General features: G+C 42.1%; 1 protein-coding gene across 2 annotated transcripts in view; it reads right to left on the bottom strand.

The window, feature by feature from the left end:
- Window positions 1-12,314, bottom strand: part of kcnma1a (potassium large conductance calcium-activated channel, subfamily M, alpha member 1a) — a 180,937-nt gene extending 168,623 nt beyond the window's left edge. For both annotated transcript variants that reach the window (XM_034682229.1, XM_034682231.1), the window contains exon 1: window positions 11,320-12,314. In XM_034682229.1, coding sequence (XP_034538120.1) covers window positions 11,320-11,610 — 291 coding nt within the window. In that variant the 5' untranslated portion in view covers window positions 11,611-12,314. The remainder of the gene's footprint in view (window positions 1-11,319) is intronic.
- Window positions 12,315-15,525: the final 3,211 nt, after the last annotated feature.

Raw genomic sequence — 15,525 nt, 5'->3', positions numbered from 1 at the left:
TATTTAGAAAACATAGGAACAAAATAAAATCAATAAACAGTGTTTCTGTCCATCAAGTTTGACATAACTGGCATGCATGTTTGGTGCATCATTCAGTGGGAGGAGCTTAGTAGAGGACTATAGAGTCGCAAAGGGAGAGGCTGAAGGTCTTTTCCGTAAGGTTGTTTATGTTGCTTTCTGCTACTTCAATCTAAAAAAAAAAAAAAAAGTAAATTGGAATGTAGAACTTGAAAAAATAATGCAGGCTGCTTTATAATATCTATAAATAAAAATATAACAACCTCAACAGAGGGCTCCGATTTAGCTCCGTAGTTAAAGCTCCCATAGCGTGTTTTTAACTGGTCTTAAAACAGAATGAAGTTAATACTAATGTGTTTAAATGAACTCCAAAACCAAACCAACACTTCAGCATGAAGCTTTATTATTTCTATGTCTACGTCTGTAACCGCTGGCCAGGGATAGGTGCCAGTTTCAGTGATAAATTACATGCTGTCAAAAAAGCCTTCTTTTTAATTTTCCTATGACAAAGATCTCCACTGAGTCATACATTTGACCGGTAATATAAAGCACAGTTAGATTAAAATGAATTATGATGAGGAGGCGCTGGTGGCCTAGCTGTCTAAGCGCCCCACGTATAGAGGCTACAGTCCTCATTGCAGAGGTCGCCGGTTCAACTCCTGTCCGGTCGACCATTTACTGCATGACTGCACTCTCTAGCCCCCGCATTTCCTATCTCTCTTTAGCTGTCCTGTCATTAAAAGGCAAAAATGCCCCACAAAATAACTGAAAAATATATATATAATAAAATAAATTATGATAAAACATAATGGATAGGGAAAAAAATCAGTAAAGAGACAGCAGGTACTGCTCTGTCCACAGGGGGCGCCAAAATCAACATAAACTAAAAGGTCCTTACAGGAGCTTTAAAACGCTGACCCTAAGTTCAGGTTTTTCCTACTCTCTCATGTCATACCCCACTCTCAGATCCTTGTTCCTGACTCTATCCACTGTCATGTCCTCTCAATAAACGCATGAAAAGCCCCCGAAAATCAATGATAATCTCAGAAGTAAGCCATGTAATTAATGTGATTCAATTTGATATTAAAAACAGCTATGTATAACAGTCACTAATTGAACACAGATTTCACCCTCCAGCCCAGGAGATATCTCTGTGCATATTTAACTTTTTAGCACATTTTGAAGAAGGAATAAATAACCAGTTGAGAGACAGACTAACGGTAATGAAATAATCATTACTTGCAGCCCTGCCTCCGATTAAAATAAAAGTCTGAGGACAGGCATGCGAGCCGTGTTGGAAACTGATCACGCTTTGCCCCAGGACAGCTGTGGGGCATGATCACTTGAAGCAAGTGCCAACAGCAACTGACAAGGCACATGCAAGCCAACCACTGGCTGCAGGGACACAGTACTCCACGTAAACACACATTCCTCAGATGGCATCCAGAATTTTAAAACGTGTTCACAAATGCAGCCGTATGTGCACCGAAAGTCGTCGGGGCGATAAGTGTTTGGGGTTATCCAGTCTAATCAGGATTTCGCTTTGCACATTTTGTTTCTTCAATTAGCTCTGAATTTCAATGAGATAGTGTGGGAAGGCAAGCCAGGCGAAGTTAGAGCTAGTGAGAGCGACAGCTGATCTCGGGGTGTGTGCTCTGTGCTGCTTTGGCGAAATGCAGCTGGTCGGTTGCCAAGCACAAAAGGAATACACAGGCTCACAACAGTTCCTCTCTGCATGCACCTCCGCAATCCATTCCTCTTTAAGGTAAGATTGTCCCGGTATAACACACTCGCCCTGCCGTGGATTTGGATTTCCCCTTGTCGCATAGGCCGACATGAATTTGGATACAGACTTAGAAACATGCAACAGTGGGGGGGGGTTCAAAGTCTGGTTTGATGAATTGCTCTGCAGTGAAGGCTACGCTTTAAATCAATAACAATCTTCAATTATGGAAATGCACTGTAATGATTTAAATACACGGAGCTGCTATGTCTCATTTTAAGTCTGATCATAAGATGGATTTCCCCAAGTGGTCTAAAAATCAGATTTAAAGACAACAGTTTCACCTTTCCACCTTTAAACTCAAAGCTGTTAAGTCTTTAATAGATAATATGTTGCTTTATCAGGAAGCCTCTAACTGCAGACTGATAAAGGTCAGAATAAATGGAGCTTAGGCACTTGATGTGTCCTCACTTCACCTTTGTCTTCATTAGTCACATCACGGGAGCAGAGTCTGTGAGTCCCTGCCTTCAGTGAGGAGAGTCAAACACACAGCACATCAAGCCCTGCTTAAATAAGATGAAACTTTAATGATCCTATGATTGCCATGGGGACACCGGGCTGGAGTGGCAGCAGACAAACATGAGGAAAAAGAAGGAGCTCAATACAAATGATCCCGGATAAAAGGGAGGGAAATGGCATCTCCATTATTTACACTTAGAATGAAAAATAAATGAGCCAAAAACGGGAGGATGTGGTGTATGCACTTCCAGACAGGAAAAACATCAGATATCAAGACAGAAGACTGACTAAAACCAAGTTAAATATTTACACACAAGAGTGTGAATCCAAAGCACTAAGGAATAAGCTTAACATGGAGAATCAGTTTAAGACATGATGTAGAAGACAGAGAGACAAGCATGCAGCACTAGCATCAAAGGAGAGAGGGTGTGTACAGAAACTGCTCTTTCTTACACACATTTTAGAGTGCAGGTAATAATTATATTGGATTGAAACATGTAATCAAAAAGACAAAGAAGCGTTTTTTTTTTATTTTTCTTTTCATGTCCAGCACCGTATTTATTTCAGGATAAGGGAGCACATGTACAGAAAAGATATCAGTGCTTGTGTACGGATTCACATGCCGAAAACATTCGGATGATAGCAGGAAACTGATTTAATCCAATTTAAATCATCCAGATTAGAAGGAAGGCTAAACATCAAGAGCAGATTGTGCAGGTGGAGCATGTATACTCCTCTATCATCCCTCTCTTTCCGCTGTTTGGACAGAAACCACTGCACTATCCTGACGGCTGTTGGCTCTAAAATGCACATAAAACACTCAAATGTTGCACCTCAGGGGGATGAGGGGGAGGCTGTTGTATTGAGGTGAGGTGGGAGGTGTATTTTTTTAGTCCTTATTTATCTCACCGGGAGTGTTACAGTGTGCAGTTTGGATTGACAGTGAACTCTGACTTGTTTGTCAGTTCAGCTGATGTGTAAACACTGCAGGTACTTTTAATAGCAAACCATCTCCCCCTGCTCTTATTTGTGACAGGTGGAAGTGGCTTTACTGTATCGCACATCACAGGTCTAATATCAGCTCCTCCTCTTACCAATGCAGAGCTACAGAATGTTCTTCTTAACACTTTGAGATGAAGATATTTTTATTAACACCTGGGAGGGATCGCTTGGTGAAGTAATATAGACGCTAACAGCTGTAGTGGAGGCTTTTTAATGCTGTGTAAAAGATTATTCTGCATATATCATATCAACATGACAGCTTCACTTAGTCAGCAACAAACCACATTAACTGCCCGGTAATATTAAATAAGCATGTTAGCCAATACTGCAAATGACTTATAGTTATTGCATTAGCTGAAAGTGCTGCAGCCTACACCAGCCCACAAAGTCATATTTAAGGTCATACATCAGGCTTTAATGATGATAAAAAAAAAAAAAGGTGATTAGGATTTGAATTTATGGTGAAACTTCTGAAGATTTGGATTTCATACTTCATTAAAAATCCTCACATTTAAGAAGCTCACACCAAAAGAGTGATCCCTTTTTAAAATTGAAATTCACATTAAAATAATTTGCATATTACACTTGTTCCCTGTTATTTCCGTGGACTGATAAAATGATGAATATGCTAATCAACCTCATAAGAAAATATTTCAGCATCCAGCTCTGGACTGTATCACAGACTGTATGGAAAGGTGGACATCATGGCAGCTCCCAAAAGTGAAGCCAAAACATTTGGAGCTTCCCCCTCCTGACTGGCTACAGCAAAGGTCATTAAGCACGCCTACCTCAAGTTAACAGATGGGACATTGTCTGACTGTGAAGTAAAAAATACATGTGATAGTGACATTTCATCATTACGACATTTTGAATCATACCAGCTTACATCCAAGTTTTAGATTCTCTGCAAAGTTTAGTTTTAATATTTGATGTTATACTTAGTAGCACAATGTCATGATTGACAGCACTGTTGACAAATGCTGCTCCTGAGGTGCTGTGCGCTCCAGATTAGCAAAGTTAAGGAGAAACAACGAGAATAAACATTATTCTAGATTACTGCAACAGCATCCTGTATGTCATCCAAAGTCCTCCATAAAATGCAATATATTCAGAACTCTGCTGCACGCCTCCTCACCTGCACCAGCACCCGCTCCCGTGACCATATTACCCCTGTCCTCCAACATCTTCATTGGCTCTCCGTCCCCTACCGCATATAGTTTAAAATCCTACTCCTCACCCACAAAGCCCTCCACCACCAGGCCCCCTCCTACCTCACTGATCTCCTCCACCATCACACTCCTTCCTGTAACCTGCATTCCTCACATGCCAACCTCTTGTCCCCACCTCACAGAACCAAGCACCGAACCTGGGGGGACAGAGCCTTCTCCATAGCTGCCCCCACCCTCTGGAACTCACTCCCCTCCCATATCCAAAACTGCTCCGACACTTCAGCATTTAAATCTCTTTTGAAAACTTATCTTTTTAAGTTAGCTTTTAATTTGTGATTGTACTGTTGTTTTGTTTGATTTGTGTTTCTTGTTCCTTGCTTGTATTGATTTTAACAATTGTGTCTTTGAGTTTCTGATCAACGCTATATAAATAAAATGTATTATTATTATTAATATTACTCTCAGTCTTTTAACTCCATAATCCTGCCTGTTTACTTCAAACCGGCACTATTCTGCTTCAGACGGTGTTGACCTGGGGGACCGATGTTGTGGAATCAATAAGTTGATTTGGTGTGAAGCCAGATGTCAATATCCTGGCTCCACCCTAACTGTGTCACTAAAAACATAATTAGCACAATACATAAGCGCCCATTGTGAAGTGTATTTTGGCTTCATTTATGGACAATGTAGGACACATGTCATCCATCTATATACCGTTTTAGGTATGGACTAAATTCTTTGACTATTGACTATAAGATTTGTATTGTTATTTTCTTCTATATCAACACAAACTGGAATTCAGCATGACATAGAAGTAAGCCAACAGGAGAAAGGAAGTCCTAGTGTTGACTCATTTTGTCTGTTTTGCAGCATTACAACAAACCATGTCAGGTATTTCTAATTATTGAGTTAAGCTTTATTATAACAGGTATTTTCTCCGGGGTATGAATCTGCCATTCATGTTTGAACAGAAGTCGGTGCCACAAACTCAAAGCTTCAATACTCCTCCTCCCCACGCAGCCTGAATAACAGAGGGCGTCATATAAGAACTCCTGGAGGTGGCATGACGCAGAGTGGATAACTACACCATTAGATAACAATACAGCAGTGAGAGCACAGAAACCTGCAGCCACGCTCAAAAATATCAGCAAGACGAGAGCAAAAGGGAAGAGAAAATAAAGCAGGCTCTATGCTAATAAGCCTAACAACATGGCAGTGGTTTCCTCCACTTCAGTATCACTGAGTGGTTGCACTTATATTTCAGTCATGCATATGCATCAGCATTGTCTTGAGTGATGTAGGAAACCCCTTATTTAGAATAAGTAAAGACTTGAACCGCATTGTAAAAGCAGAGCCAAATAATGAGGCTCATGCAGACAGCCGGAGAAGAGGTGTTTGCAGTGGGACTTGGGAGGATAATCTCATAACAAATGTGGTTGATTTGTGGTTTAAAAATGGTCTGAAAACTCAGCAGATAAATGACGCTATAAATGTTTCCATTACCAGCACAGTGTTGGAAAAATCAATATGGGTTTGCGATCTTATTTCATGTTGTTTCTCTTATTCTTGTTGCTTTTTAGTTCACCCTGGAGACGGCACAAAGCTGTAAAACATTATTATGTTGTCTGCAATACAACTGTCCTGTCTTGTTTGGGAGAGATAGAAGTAAAAAGGTGATTATAGCTGGTTTCTAAGGCATAGTGGCTTTGCAGTAACAGGCAGTATGTTACAAGCAGGGTGTCCTCCAGAAAGGCTGTCAGGCCAGGAGCTGGAAGGTGTCTTTTGACAGGGACCAAGCTCTTCCATAGGGTCTTACATTAAATCAGTGCAACGAGCTGACTGGAGATTTGAAAAAAAATAACTGCATGTGTTTTGATAAATAACAAATATGTCTTAAGACTTGTTTTACATTTAACTAAAGAGTCAGAGATACAAACTGAGAGTAATACAGACCTGAAAGTCATATTTCTATCAGTATTTTAGTTGACAATCTTTCTTGATAATCACTTGGCTGCATTAAATACGTGGTTCTGATTTGTCAAAACCAAGTAGCAACCTCCGGTCTAAAAATATGAGTCCAATGCGGAAGTGCTAAAACCTGCAGCTCATCAAGGATCCTCTTGAGGCTGGCTCCGGAAGTACCTGAAACCACATACACACCAATTCAAAAAACAGCCTTGTACGAAAGACAATTGTAGTCTGGATAGCTAATTTCTCGATCAGCACACACTGTACGGGGTGGTGAATTTTTTTCTAACGCGGCAATTTCAAGATATTTAGATTAAGAGTCTTCCAATGAGAGGCACAGCTGACTCCAGGAACACTGTAGCTGTTGGCGAGGAGGCTCAAAGCCCTCCTCTTTACATCACAATCGCTTGACAGCAGCAATATGGCTGCCGACGACGATTGGCCTCAAAACAGCGCTTCAGAAACAGATGGGTGACGTCATGGATCCTGCGTACATATTTTATACAGTCTATGGTCAAAACCCCATACAACAATGGGCGACACCAGGGACAACTAGATCACACACTTCATATCAAGTCATATCAAGTCAATCAGTAGAAAGGGAGTCCCACACATTCATAAAGGTTGCAGTTTCACCTCTTCCTGTTGACAATGTGGCTTTCTGTTGGGGACACTGCCTCACCCTGTCATGATTCTATATCACTTAACCACCTGCTCACTATACATGACCCCTTACAAGTAAAAACAAAAGTTGAAAGTTGAGTCTTAAATTTAAAGAAGTGTTTAAGTACTGAATTGCTTCTGCCTTGGATGCTTTGCACAAAACTGCATGAACGAAGATGAATACTTCCTAACAACTGAAACCTGTTCATAAATCCTGATTGGCTACTGTGGCAACTTGATAATCCAACACCTTGAAATGGGTCACCATAAAGTCTCGGGGAAAAATCATCACTCGATGCATTTTATTTAATTAAACTTTCGCTGTGGCATCACCATCATGACCACCAGAGCCAAAAAAGACTCAAGCGCAGCATTTCTTCACAGGTCGGTGCTCATAACAGAAAAGACATCCCCCTGCAAGGTTATTAAAATGGGACCCTTAATTTTGTTAGATAGGCTAAGACAATATAAGCTTTAATGAACCTACACAGGGAAAATTCCCTTGTTACAGCAGTGCAGAAAAAGAGAAATGAAGTGATGAGAAAATGTGGAAGCTGGGAAAGAATATCAACGTTACAGTATACAGAATAATTGGAAGAAATCAATACAAATCTACACCACAACACGTTTCTTGAGATAGGCCTACTTCAGGCTACTTGGTTGAAACTAGAGCTAGCATTTCAAAGATACATAGCGTTATAACATGGCTGAGATCAAATATTGCAGGGTGATATTTCACAGCTTAGAGGAAAAGATTGCACACACTTAGTACATGACTAGTCTTCCCACAGCATTCTGCTCCTCAGCTCCTACCTGCGCTACATCTACCCAAGTCAGGGCTACCATTACTGATTCAGTTAGGCAGAGGCTGCCATTACCTACTTTATTTTGTCATCTACTCTACAGTTAAGGGGCTTGGGGGCTTTTACAGAAGCTGTTTACTGACTGTTTGGCTGCCTAGCTCAGGTTGCTGCATTAGCTTGTGAAAGTTGAACGTGTCAAGCGATAAATGTCAATCTTCTCTAATGAGGGTTAAAAAAAAACATCTCACAGAGCTGCTGTTTTCTTGTTTTGAATCAACCACTGTTGCTCCGTTAGCCTTCCAGACATATCTATTTGTAACTGTGTTGCTGTATGGCTTTGAAGACATCTTAATACATAGATGAAAAGAAGATCTGTGAAGCTTAAGCCCGACAAGGGAAAATTTACATGCTGCTAGATTTGCAAAACACGGATGAGAACCATCATACAAGGTACCCTCAGGCCCGTATCAAAAAGATTCAAAATGTTTCCCTTCATATTTTTCTTTGCTCCCCTCTTTCCTTCTTCAAGTTTGCTCTCTATGACCCATGACCTCTGTCTAATAATCCCAAAAGACAAGAGGGCCGTTTAAAAGAATTAGGACACAGCTGTGTGTCAACGGCAGAGCGCAGGTTGACACCATGCAATGCAACACCCCCCCTCAAACCCTTCGTCACCCTCACACCCCCTGTTTCCACTTCCTCCTGTGTCTCCCTCAGAGTTTCCACCTCTATTTCTCTGCCTCTGACTCCGGGTTCTCAGTATACTGCCAGAGAAAGCCTCCCCGGCCTCCCGCGCCAACTATGCATCCTGTTTCTGACACATGCCAACGTGGCCGGCCGGCACTAGTCAGCTGAACACAGATCCAGTTTCCCCCCCCTTCTTAATACTCCTAACAAGCCTTTTCCCTCTGCAGCCAAGTGTCAACCCCGAGCAAAGTCACCCAACAGAACGGCAACACAACAACGCAGAGAGCCGAAACATGCTTTCATTTTCCTCATTCACAAGAGATGAGATGTAACCAGATACCCACCAGCAGCCACAAGATGGATCCCTCATTATATTTGCATGATTTATTCTCATTGCTTTCCAAGCAAGACGGTGAGAAATATGAAGGATGGCATATGGTTTGGTGCCATTTCTGATACATGGATCCATCGGGCTGAACAAAATGAAAGGATGCTGACAGCCAAGTCGCAGCCTCAAATAACACATGGAAGAATTCTCACAGTGTAAGCAAAGGTGGTAGAGATGGGACATGTTGCATGTTGCTTGCATGTTTTGCAAACAGACTTGAGAATAATCTGAACACCAAAGGCTGAGTTGTACTTTTTACTCTGCTAAATGTCTGATTTCACTTTCAGAAAAGACCAATGATTTAACTTAGACAAAATTTGAGATCGTTTGTGTATTTTTAGCTTTGCTCTATCCAATCAAGCATATCCGTTATGAGTCTTGTGGATCTATCACTTAAATTAATAACTCAATCATATCTGGTGCAGAAAAAATGATGTTTATATCATATTCAATTATGCAATATTGCATTTGATATCTCCTAATTGATCTCTAACAGAATAAACTTTTTTCCCTGTTGCACTTTTCACCAAATGTGATAGAAAATCTTTGTCATCTCTCTTGAATTAGAGATAAAGGCGGTGTTGGAATCATTAATCTGATAACAGATGGTATAATAAATTCATCTCAATATGGTCCCAGTGATCATCCATAAATGAACACACTGGATTATTTAGTTTTTCTCAATATAGCAAGCCGTTTGGAGACAAAACAACCACCAAGGGGATAAAAGCTACGAGATGGACTGAAAAGCAAATATTTGGTGCAGAGTGTTGCATCTTATTCCGCCTGGCAGAGCAGTGACGTCTATTTTCTGCCATTTATGCAGTAAAGGATGCTGACTCCCTGCCCTGTCTCCCACCTGTCATAACACCAAACAGAAGTGGTCAAAAACAGGACAGAGGCCACTGAAAGGACATGACAGAAACAGAGCAGCTCATCCATTTGAATCAGACAGAACCAAAATATATAAAGGGGAAATAAGTTTCTAGTCCCATTCTCTTCCTGCTGTCTGTTACTGTCACAATGTTGGACCTCTTTTCAGTCTCTTTGCACTCAACACTGAAGAGGAAAGCTGCAGTAAGGCCATTTTGGGCATTACACTGCAAAAACTCAAACCAAAGCATGTCTCATTTCTTGTGAACAAGTATCTCCTTAGACATAATCTAAGCCACATTCACTTGACAAGTCCAGGTATATGTAGCATTTCAAGATATTAAAGGCTACCTGGATTGCAGGTAATGAGTACAAACATCTGCCAATGGGGCAAACAACATTTACCAAGTTTCTTGGGAGACTTCAGTAAATTTTGCTTACGCTATCGGCAGATTGATTTATCCATTACAAGCAGTTCAGGTCTTATTTTTTGCTTGCAATATCTTGAAATAATCTCCTATGTAGTCTATTGAGATATATTTTACCAGAAATAAAAGAAAAACACTGCATAGTTTGGAGTTTTTTCAGTGCAAATATCCAAACATTCCTTGTTCTGACATGATCAATATGAGAAATCTCAGCCCATGTTTCCCCACATATCACCTCCTCACTGCCCCTCTCTTCAGCCAGGGGACCCCTCGCACTACAGTGTGTGAGTCACGTATGAAGCGGGCTTTAATACACACATGAATCAGCCATGATTCATCCTCATTGCAGGCCACCCCAAGCAAAGTAATGGCCAGTTGCCCTTTTTATCCAGTTTCTATATTCGTCCTGCAGACAGGTTACCACATCATTCCACAAAGACATTTTACATGCAGCACAAATACGTCCAAGCCAACAAGATTTAAGAGCACAATCACAGAAATCTCTTCAAGCAGGATGGATGTTTCTAGGGATTTGTTGTTGCAGAGTTGTTGCACACGCTGAAGGGGACGGACTTGATGTCTTTGGGTCTGCATGATGAGAGGTCTCAGTGGACTTCATTAGGTCTCACTGGTGGAATGTGCAGGATCATGTGTTTGGTTAAATTAAACTCATGTATGTAGGCTATCTCTGAAACTGCACTTTCAAAATAAGAGTTTAGAGTGTGTGTGGCGTGAGGATATTTAGATGAAGGGACATAAAATGAAGGAATTGCTCTACTCTTATCCAACCCATATCTGTCATCCAACAACACCACCACCACCACCACCCTTCACTCATGAGTGGGAGTAGGTAAACACAGCCAATGAATGATAACAATCATATTCAAGGCATGCATGTATTATTGAAGGCATGACAATGGGCACTTGATATGTGTTCAGTGGGTGCAGATGAGGAGGGACATTCTGCCTGTCACTGGCAAAATGAAAGCCATTTCAGTAGAAGAGGTCAGGCCAGTGTCATGCAGAAAACATACAGCAATATGAGCCTGATGAGGCGTTCAAAGCCATGTGGACATACCTTGGTTTTGATGTTGCAATGGCAGCAAACAGTCCACAGATATTTGAGCGTCCTCCATAGCAGGATGATGAAGAGACCCCCAAAAAACGTCACCATAGAGGAGGCGAGGAATGCCCACCACATGCGCTGTCCATTATTGTCGCAGGGCACCTCAGAAGAGAACGGGATGACAACGTCTTCCATCTTGGATATTAAGATTGAAGAGTCCGGATTTATATTATTAATGATATTGCTTGTCCTCATAGAGCTGTCGCTTCCATGGGGAACTTTGCCATCCGCCTCAGCTAGCATTTAGGAGCCTTGGAGAGCCTGTGCCAGCGTCCCCAGCCCCACTCACCAGCCATATTGCTTAGGAAGAAATCCCCCTCTCCGCTGTAGATTGTGTTCACCCACCCGATGGAGTCTCTGTCTGTGTTTTAGCAGCCTATGAATTGTTTGTTCGTGACAGCGTGCCACGCAGCACACGCGAACCGGAGCAGAATAGCGGGACGGTGGCCCTTGGAGAGAGGCATTTAAATCCGCGAGAAAAATGACGAATCTTCCCAATCTTAGGGCTTTGCTGGCGCTTTCACGCCAAGAGCCATGGTGAAGGCGGCGTCGTTTGCAGCCGTCGAGGCTGCCAATGATTCTTCTGGTGGTTGTGAAGACAACGACAGTGAAAAATGTTACAGCCTGTTCTCGGCGAGGCGACCTCTCTAGCCGTCTTCCATTCAGGGATCCTGTCGATCAGCAGGCGGAGAATCGATTTCACTTTCCTCAAGCGTCAGTCGACTGTGAACGGGTTGCAACAAAAAATCACACAGAGAGATAGATGGAATATAATTCTAGGAACGGTTAGTCGTCACTGCAATGTCGAAGACTACATATTCTTGCTGGCGTATTCGCTGTCAATTCTGCGTAAAAAGGACAAGCGCTCGGGTGGATGTCACTGCCTCCATTCGGTCCCCCTGCAGCCCTGGCACGGAGCTGCCAGCTGAGAGCGCCTGTCAGATCCGCTCCAGAGGAGAGCGGGGAGATTTACAGGTAGGAGGGCGGAGCGAAGCGCTAATAATAAAGATGGACAGAGGGCAGTAATAGCGCGACGATGTTTATTCCAAGTGCCGAGCGCTCTACACTGCTTGGGTGTATAAAAGAGGTTGGCTACACAATTGCGCCTTTGCGTCTTTATGCGCGCCAATGACGCACGTCGCAAAACAAGGAGGCTTTGGATGAGAACTATATCGACCAATGATAAATTTAAGGATTATAGCTCAGTTTATAAAATCACAGGAAATGATGAACCCCCACAGGAGTGTTGTATTGATACAATAGGATATAAAACGACAATAAAGTGGGGTTACATATTATTGACTAAAGCACTGTCAGTCCCTGGGGGGATGTTATTGTACTGGATTTTCATTAAGGGTAGTGCTCCCCCTCTCTTTCAGTGGCTGATTCTGTAGCTTCTTCATCCATGGGTCTCCCTGTTCCCATATTAAGTGATGATCTTGATTAAACACACACACACACACACACGCACACATAGAAAGAGAGAGAGAGAGGTTCTTTTGTGAATGTCATGTCCCGGTCAATTACTGTAACATGCTCACACTTTTAGCTCACATATTGGGTCAAAAACAGGTGTGGATTGGTGATGACGGATAGACATGGCTAGCAGTACTTTATGGGTGTCCATCAGAGAGCCAGCCAGACCAGAGGATATAGAGAAACAGCTGGCTTGGCCTGGGCCCTGAATAACCAGTGACCCCTGAGCAGCATGAGGAGGCAGGTGCACACAGCCACCTGTGACACAAGGCTCCAGACTTCTTGGAGAAGGTATGCAATAAATAATCAATAATATGTCGCCTCAGAAGTCCCTCAGAATGATTCAAGGGAGTGAAAGTGCAATTAAAGGCCACTGTCCCTCCTGTTGCACTCAATCCATAAAAAAAAAATTAAAAAAAACACTATTTTTTTTAAGATAAGGTACCCTAATAAATGTCCTAGGAAATGTGCAATCATGAACCTTGATCATTTCGATGAGTAAACCTGCCAAAGAGAAGGTGTGAAGAGGTTGTATGATATATGTTGTGATGTCTTGTTATAGTAATTTATGTCTGGGAAATATCAGGGCTTCTACAGAGATAGCTGCTGTTACAGAATTTCTCAACCTGAGGTTGTTTATTTTGTGTGTGTGTGGGAGGGGGGAGGGCTATAAAACACTAAAGACAAGGCAATATACAAATTATGCTAAGAGTTATGAATGTCTATGCAAGCATTTTGGCCCTCCTGTAAACAGATGCAGTGCAAGCAAACAGTGTTTATTTGTCTGATGAATTCATACAGAACAAGAAAAAAATCTAAGGACACAATGCTCTTAGTATTTGTAACATCTCATTGATTTTAGTATCTCATCACCTTCACATCATTCCTGTTAAGTCTGTGTTAGAATCAGCATGCTGCAAAACACCACAAGACAAGCACATTTAAGGTTTCACTATAAAATATATCCCTCTGTTGCTGCTGAGTGTGTTTCATGTTTTTTGTTTCCACTGCACAGCATCAGATCAGCAAGTGTTCAGGCTCCAGGATGAGGCAGCTCTGTCTGAAGCGGTCCTCCTGCTGGTAAAATGGTGAACTGTCACATTAAAAGCAAATGATGCAGCTACACAGCAGCTTAATAGGAGTTTCCTCTTGCTAATATGCTTCTCAAATGCTACAGTATTTTAATTAAGCATTAAAAATTCTTGCTGTATCCACTCTGACGTTGTAAGGAAAGCCTAGATTTCCAATGCATCATAACAGTGAAATGTTTTAATACCAATTTTGTTAAGTAAGCAGTAGTATCTTCAGGAAACAAGTGAGGTGTAGATCATTAAAGGTGATAAAAGGGCTTCTATTGAGCTGTTTATTAATGCAGTGGATTCACAAATAATTACAAATGTAATATCTTGAAATTGATTCTGCATATTAGCTTCCTTTGATGAATGCACGCGCAAAGACCACAGCAGGAGAAGCGTTATTACAGCCATAAATATTCAGGCCTATTGAGATGCATTTACCACAGCAACAATAAGAGCCCACAGAGGTCACAGAAAGCCAGAGCATCAGCAAGCACACGCTCCACACATTATGTGTCGCATAAATTCTGCTGGTGTTTGTTGCCGTCCACAGCGCTCGAGACTTGAATTGATCATCCTTTTTAAGGCCAGCTGTTAGGTGAGCGGTTGTCTGTGGGCCAGCAGAACTTTAGCCACAGAGTCTCAGTGCTGACAGGTGAGGAGATTAACACGAGGGTGGGCAGGTGGTAATCCCTGAGGACATTTGGAGATGCTGAAGGTAACATGCTTGAGGTAAAGCAGAAGGCCAATGGGATGGGGGGGTCGGCCCATCATGCATTGAGACAGGGAAGGCTGCGGCTTGGACTACAAAGATGATTCGCTGTCTGACTTAAGACTTCTCAAGTTCAGTTGAGCTGTCAGCAGCTGTCTTGAAACAGACACCTCAGCAGGAGGGCTGGAGACCCTACCCCATTCTAAAACAGGCAAGAGGGTACTTAGAGGACATTAAGAATGTGGGCACACCATGGCAGACTTTCACCTAGACTTTATTCGAGGAAGTGTGAAGTAGTGAGTGAGAGAGTGAACCTTGAGGAACATTCTCTAGAGATCAATTAGTAAGAGCACAGTAGCTTTTTTTTTAACAATGAGTTTCTCACCAATATTTAAGCACAAGGCCTTGCTCGCAGGCTCTACAGTCCACATGTTGATGCTCTCTTGCCCCACTGAACCTGACAGACAGCTGGAGGGAAGTCATTCGCTGTGACATCATTGGCCAGAGAAACATGTGACTTCTATTGCAGAGCTCTGAGGAAACAGCCTGGAGGTATAGAGTCACCCAATCAACCAGCAAGATGTGGTGAGTAGCTACAGGCTGTCCAATTGCATGGAAAACAAGTTTCACAGAACGCTGCAGAAATATGAGTTTTTCCTGGAGTGCAGACAGAGTGTATGTTAATCATGTTCCAAAGACTGAGCCCATATTTATCAAACTTTCAGGACTTGGAGTGCCAGTTTAGGAGGAAAGTTATATTCTTTGCTGAGTCTGAAGATTGGATCATATTTACCGCCTCCAAGAGAGATGGGTTACTCTAAAGTGATTACAGGATTAATTACATTTTTCCTCTGACTAAAAAAAGCTCACTCTGCATCAGCCTCAGTGGTCACT

Source organism: Notolabrus celidotus, chromosome 4, assembly GCF_009762535.1.
Source record: "Notolabrus celidotus isolate fNotCel1 chromosome 4, fNotCel1.pri, whole genome shotgun sequence".
Classification (NCBI taxonomy): Eukaryota; Metazoa; Chordata; class Actinopteri; order Labriformes; family Labridae; genus Notolabrus; species Notolabrus celidotus.
This window is presented reverse-complemented; position numbering and strand designations above follow the sequence as displayed.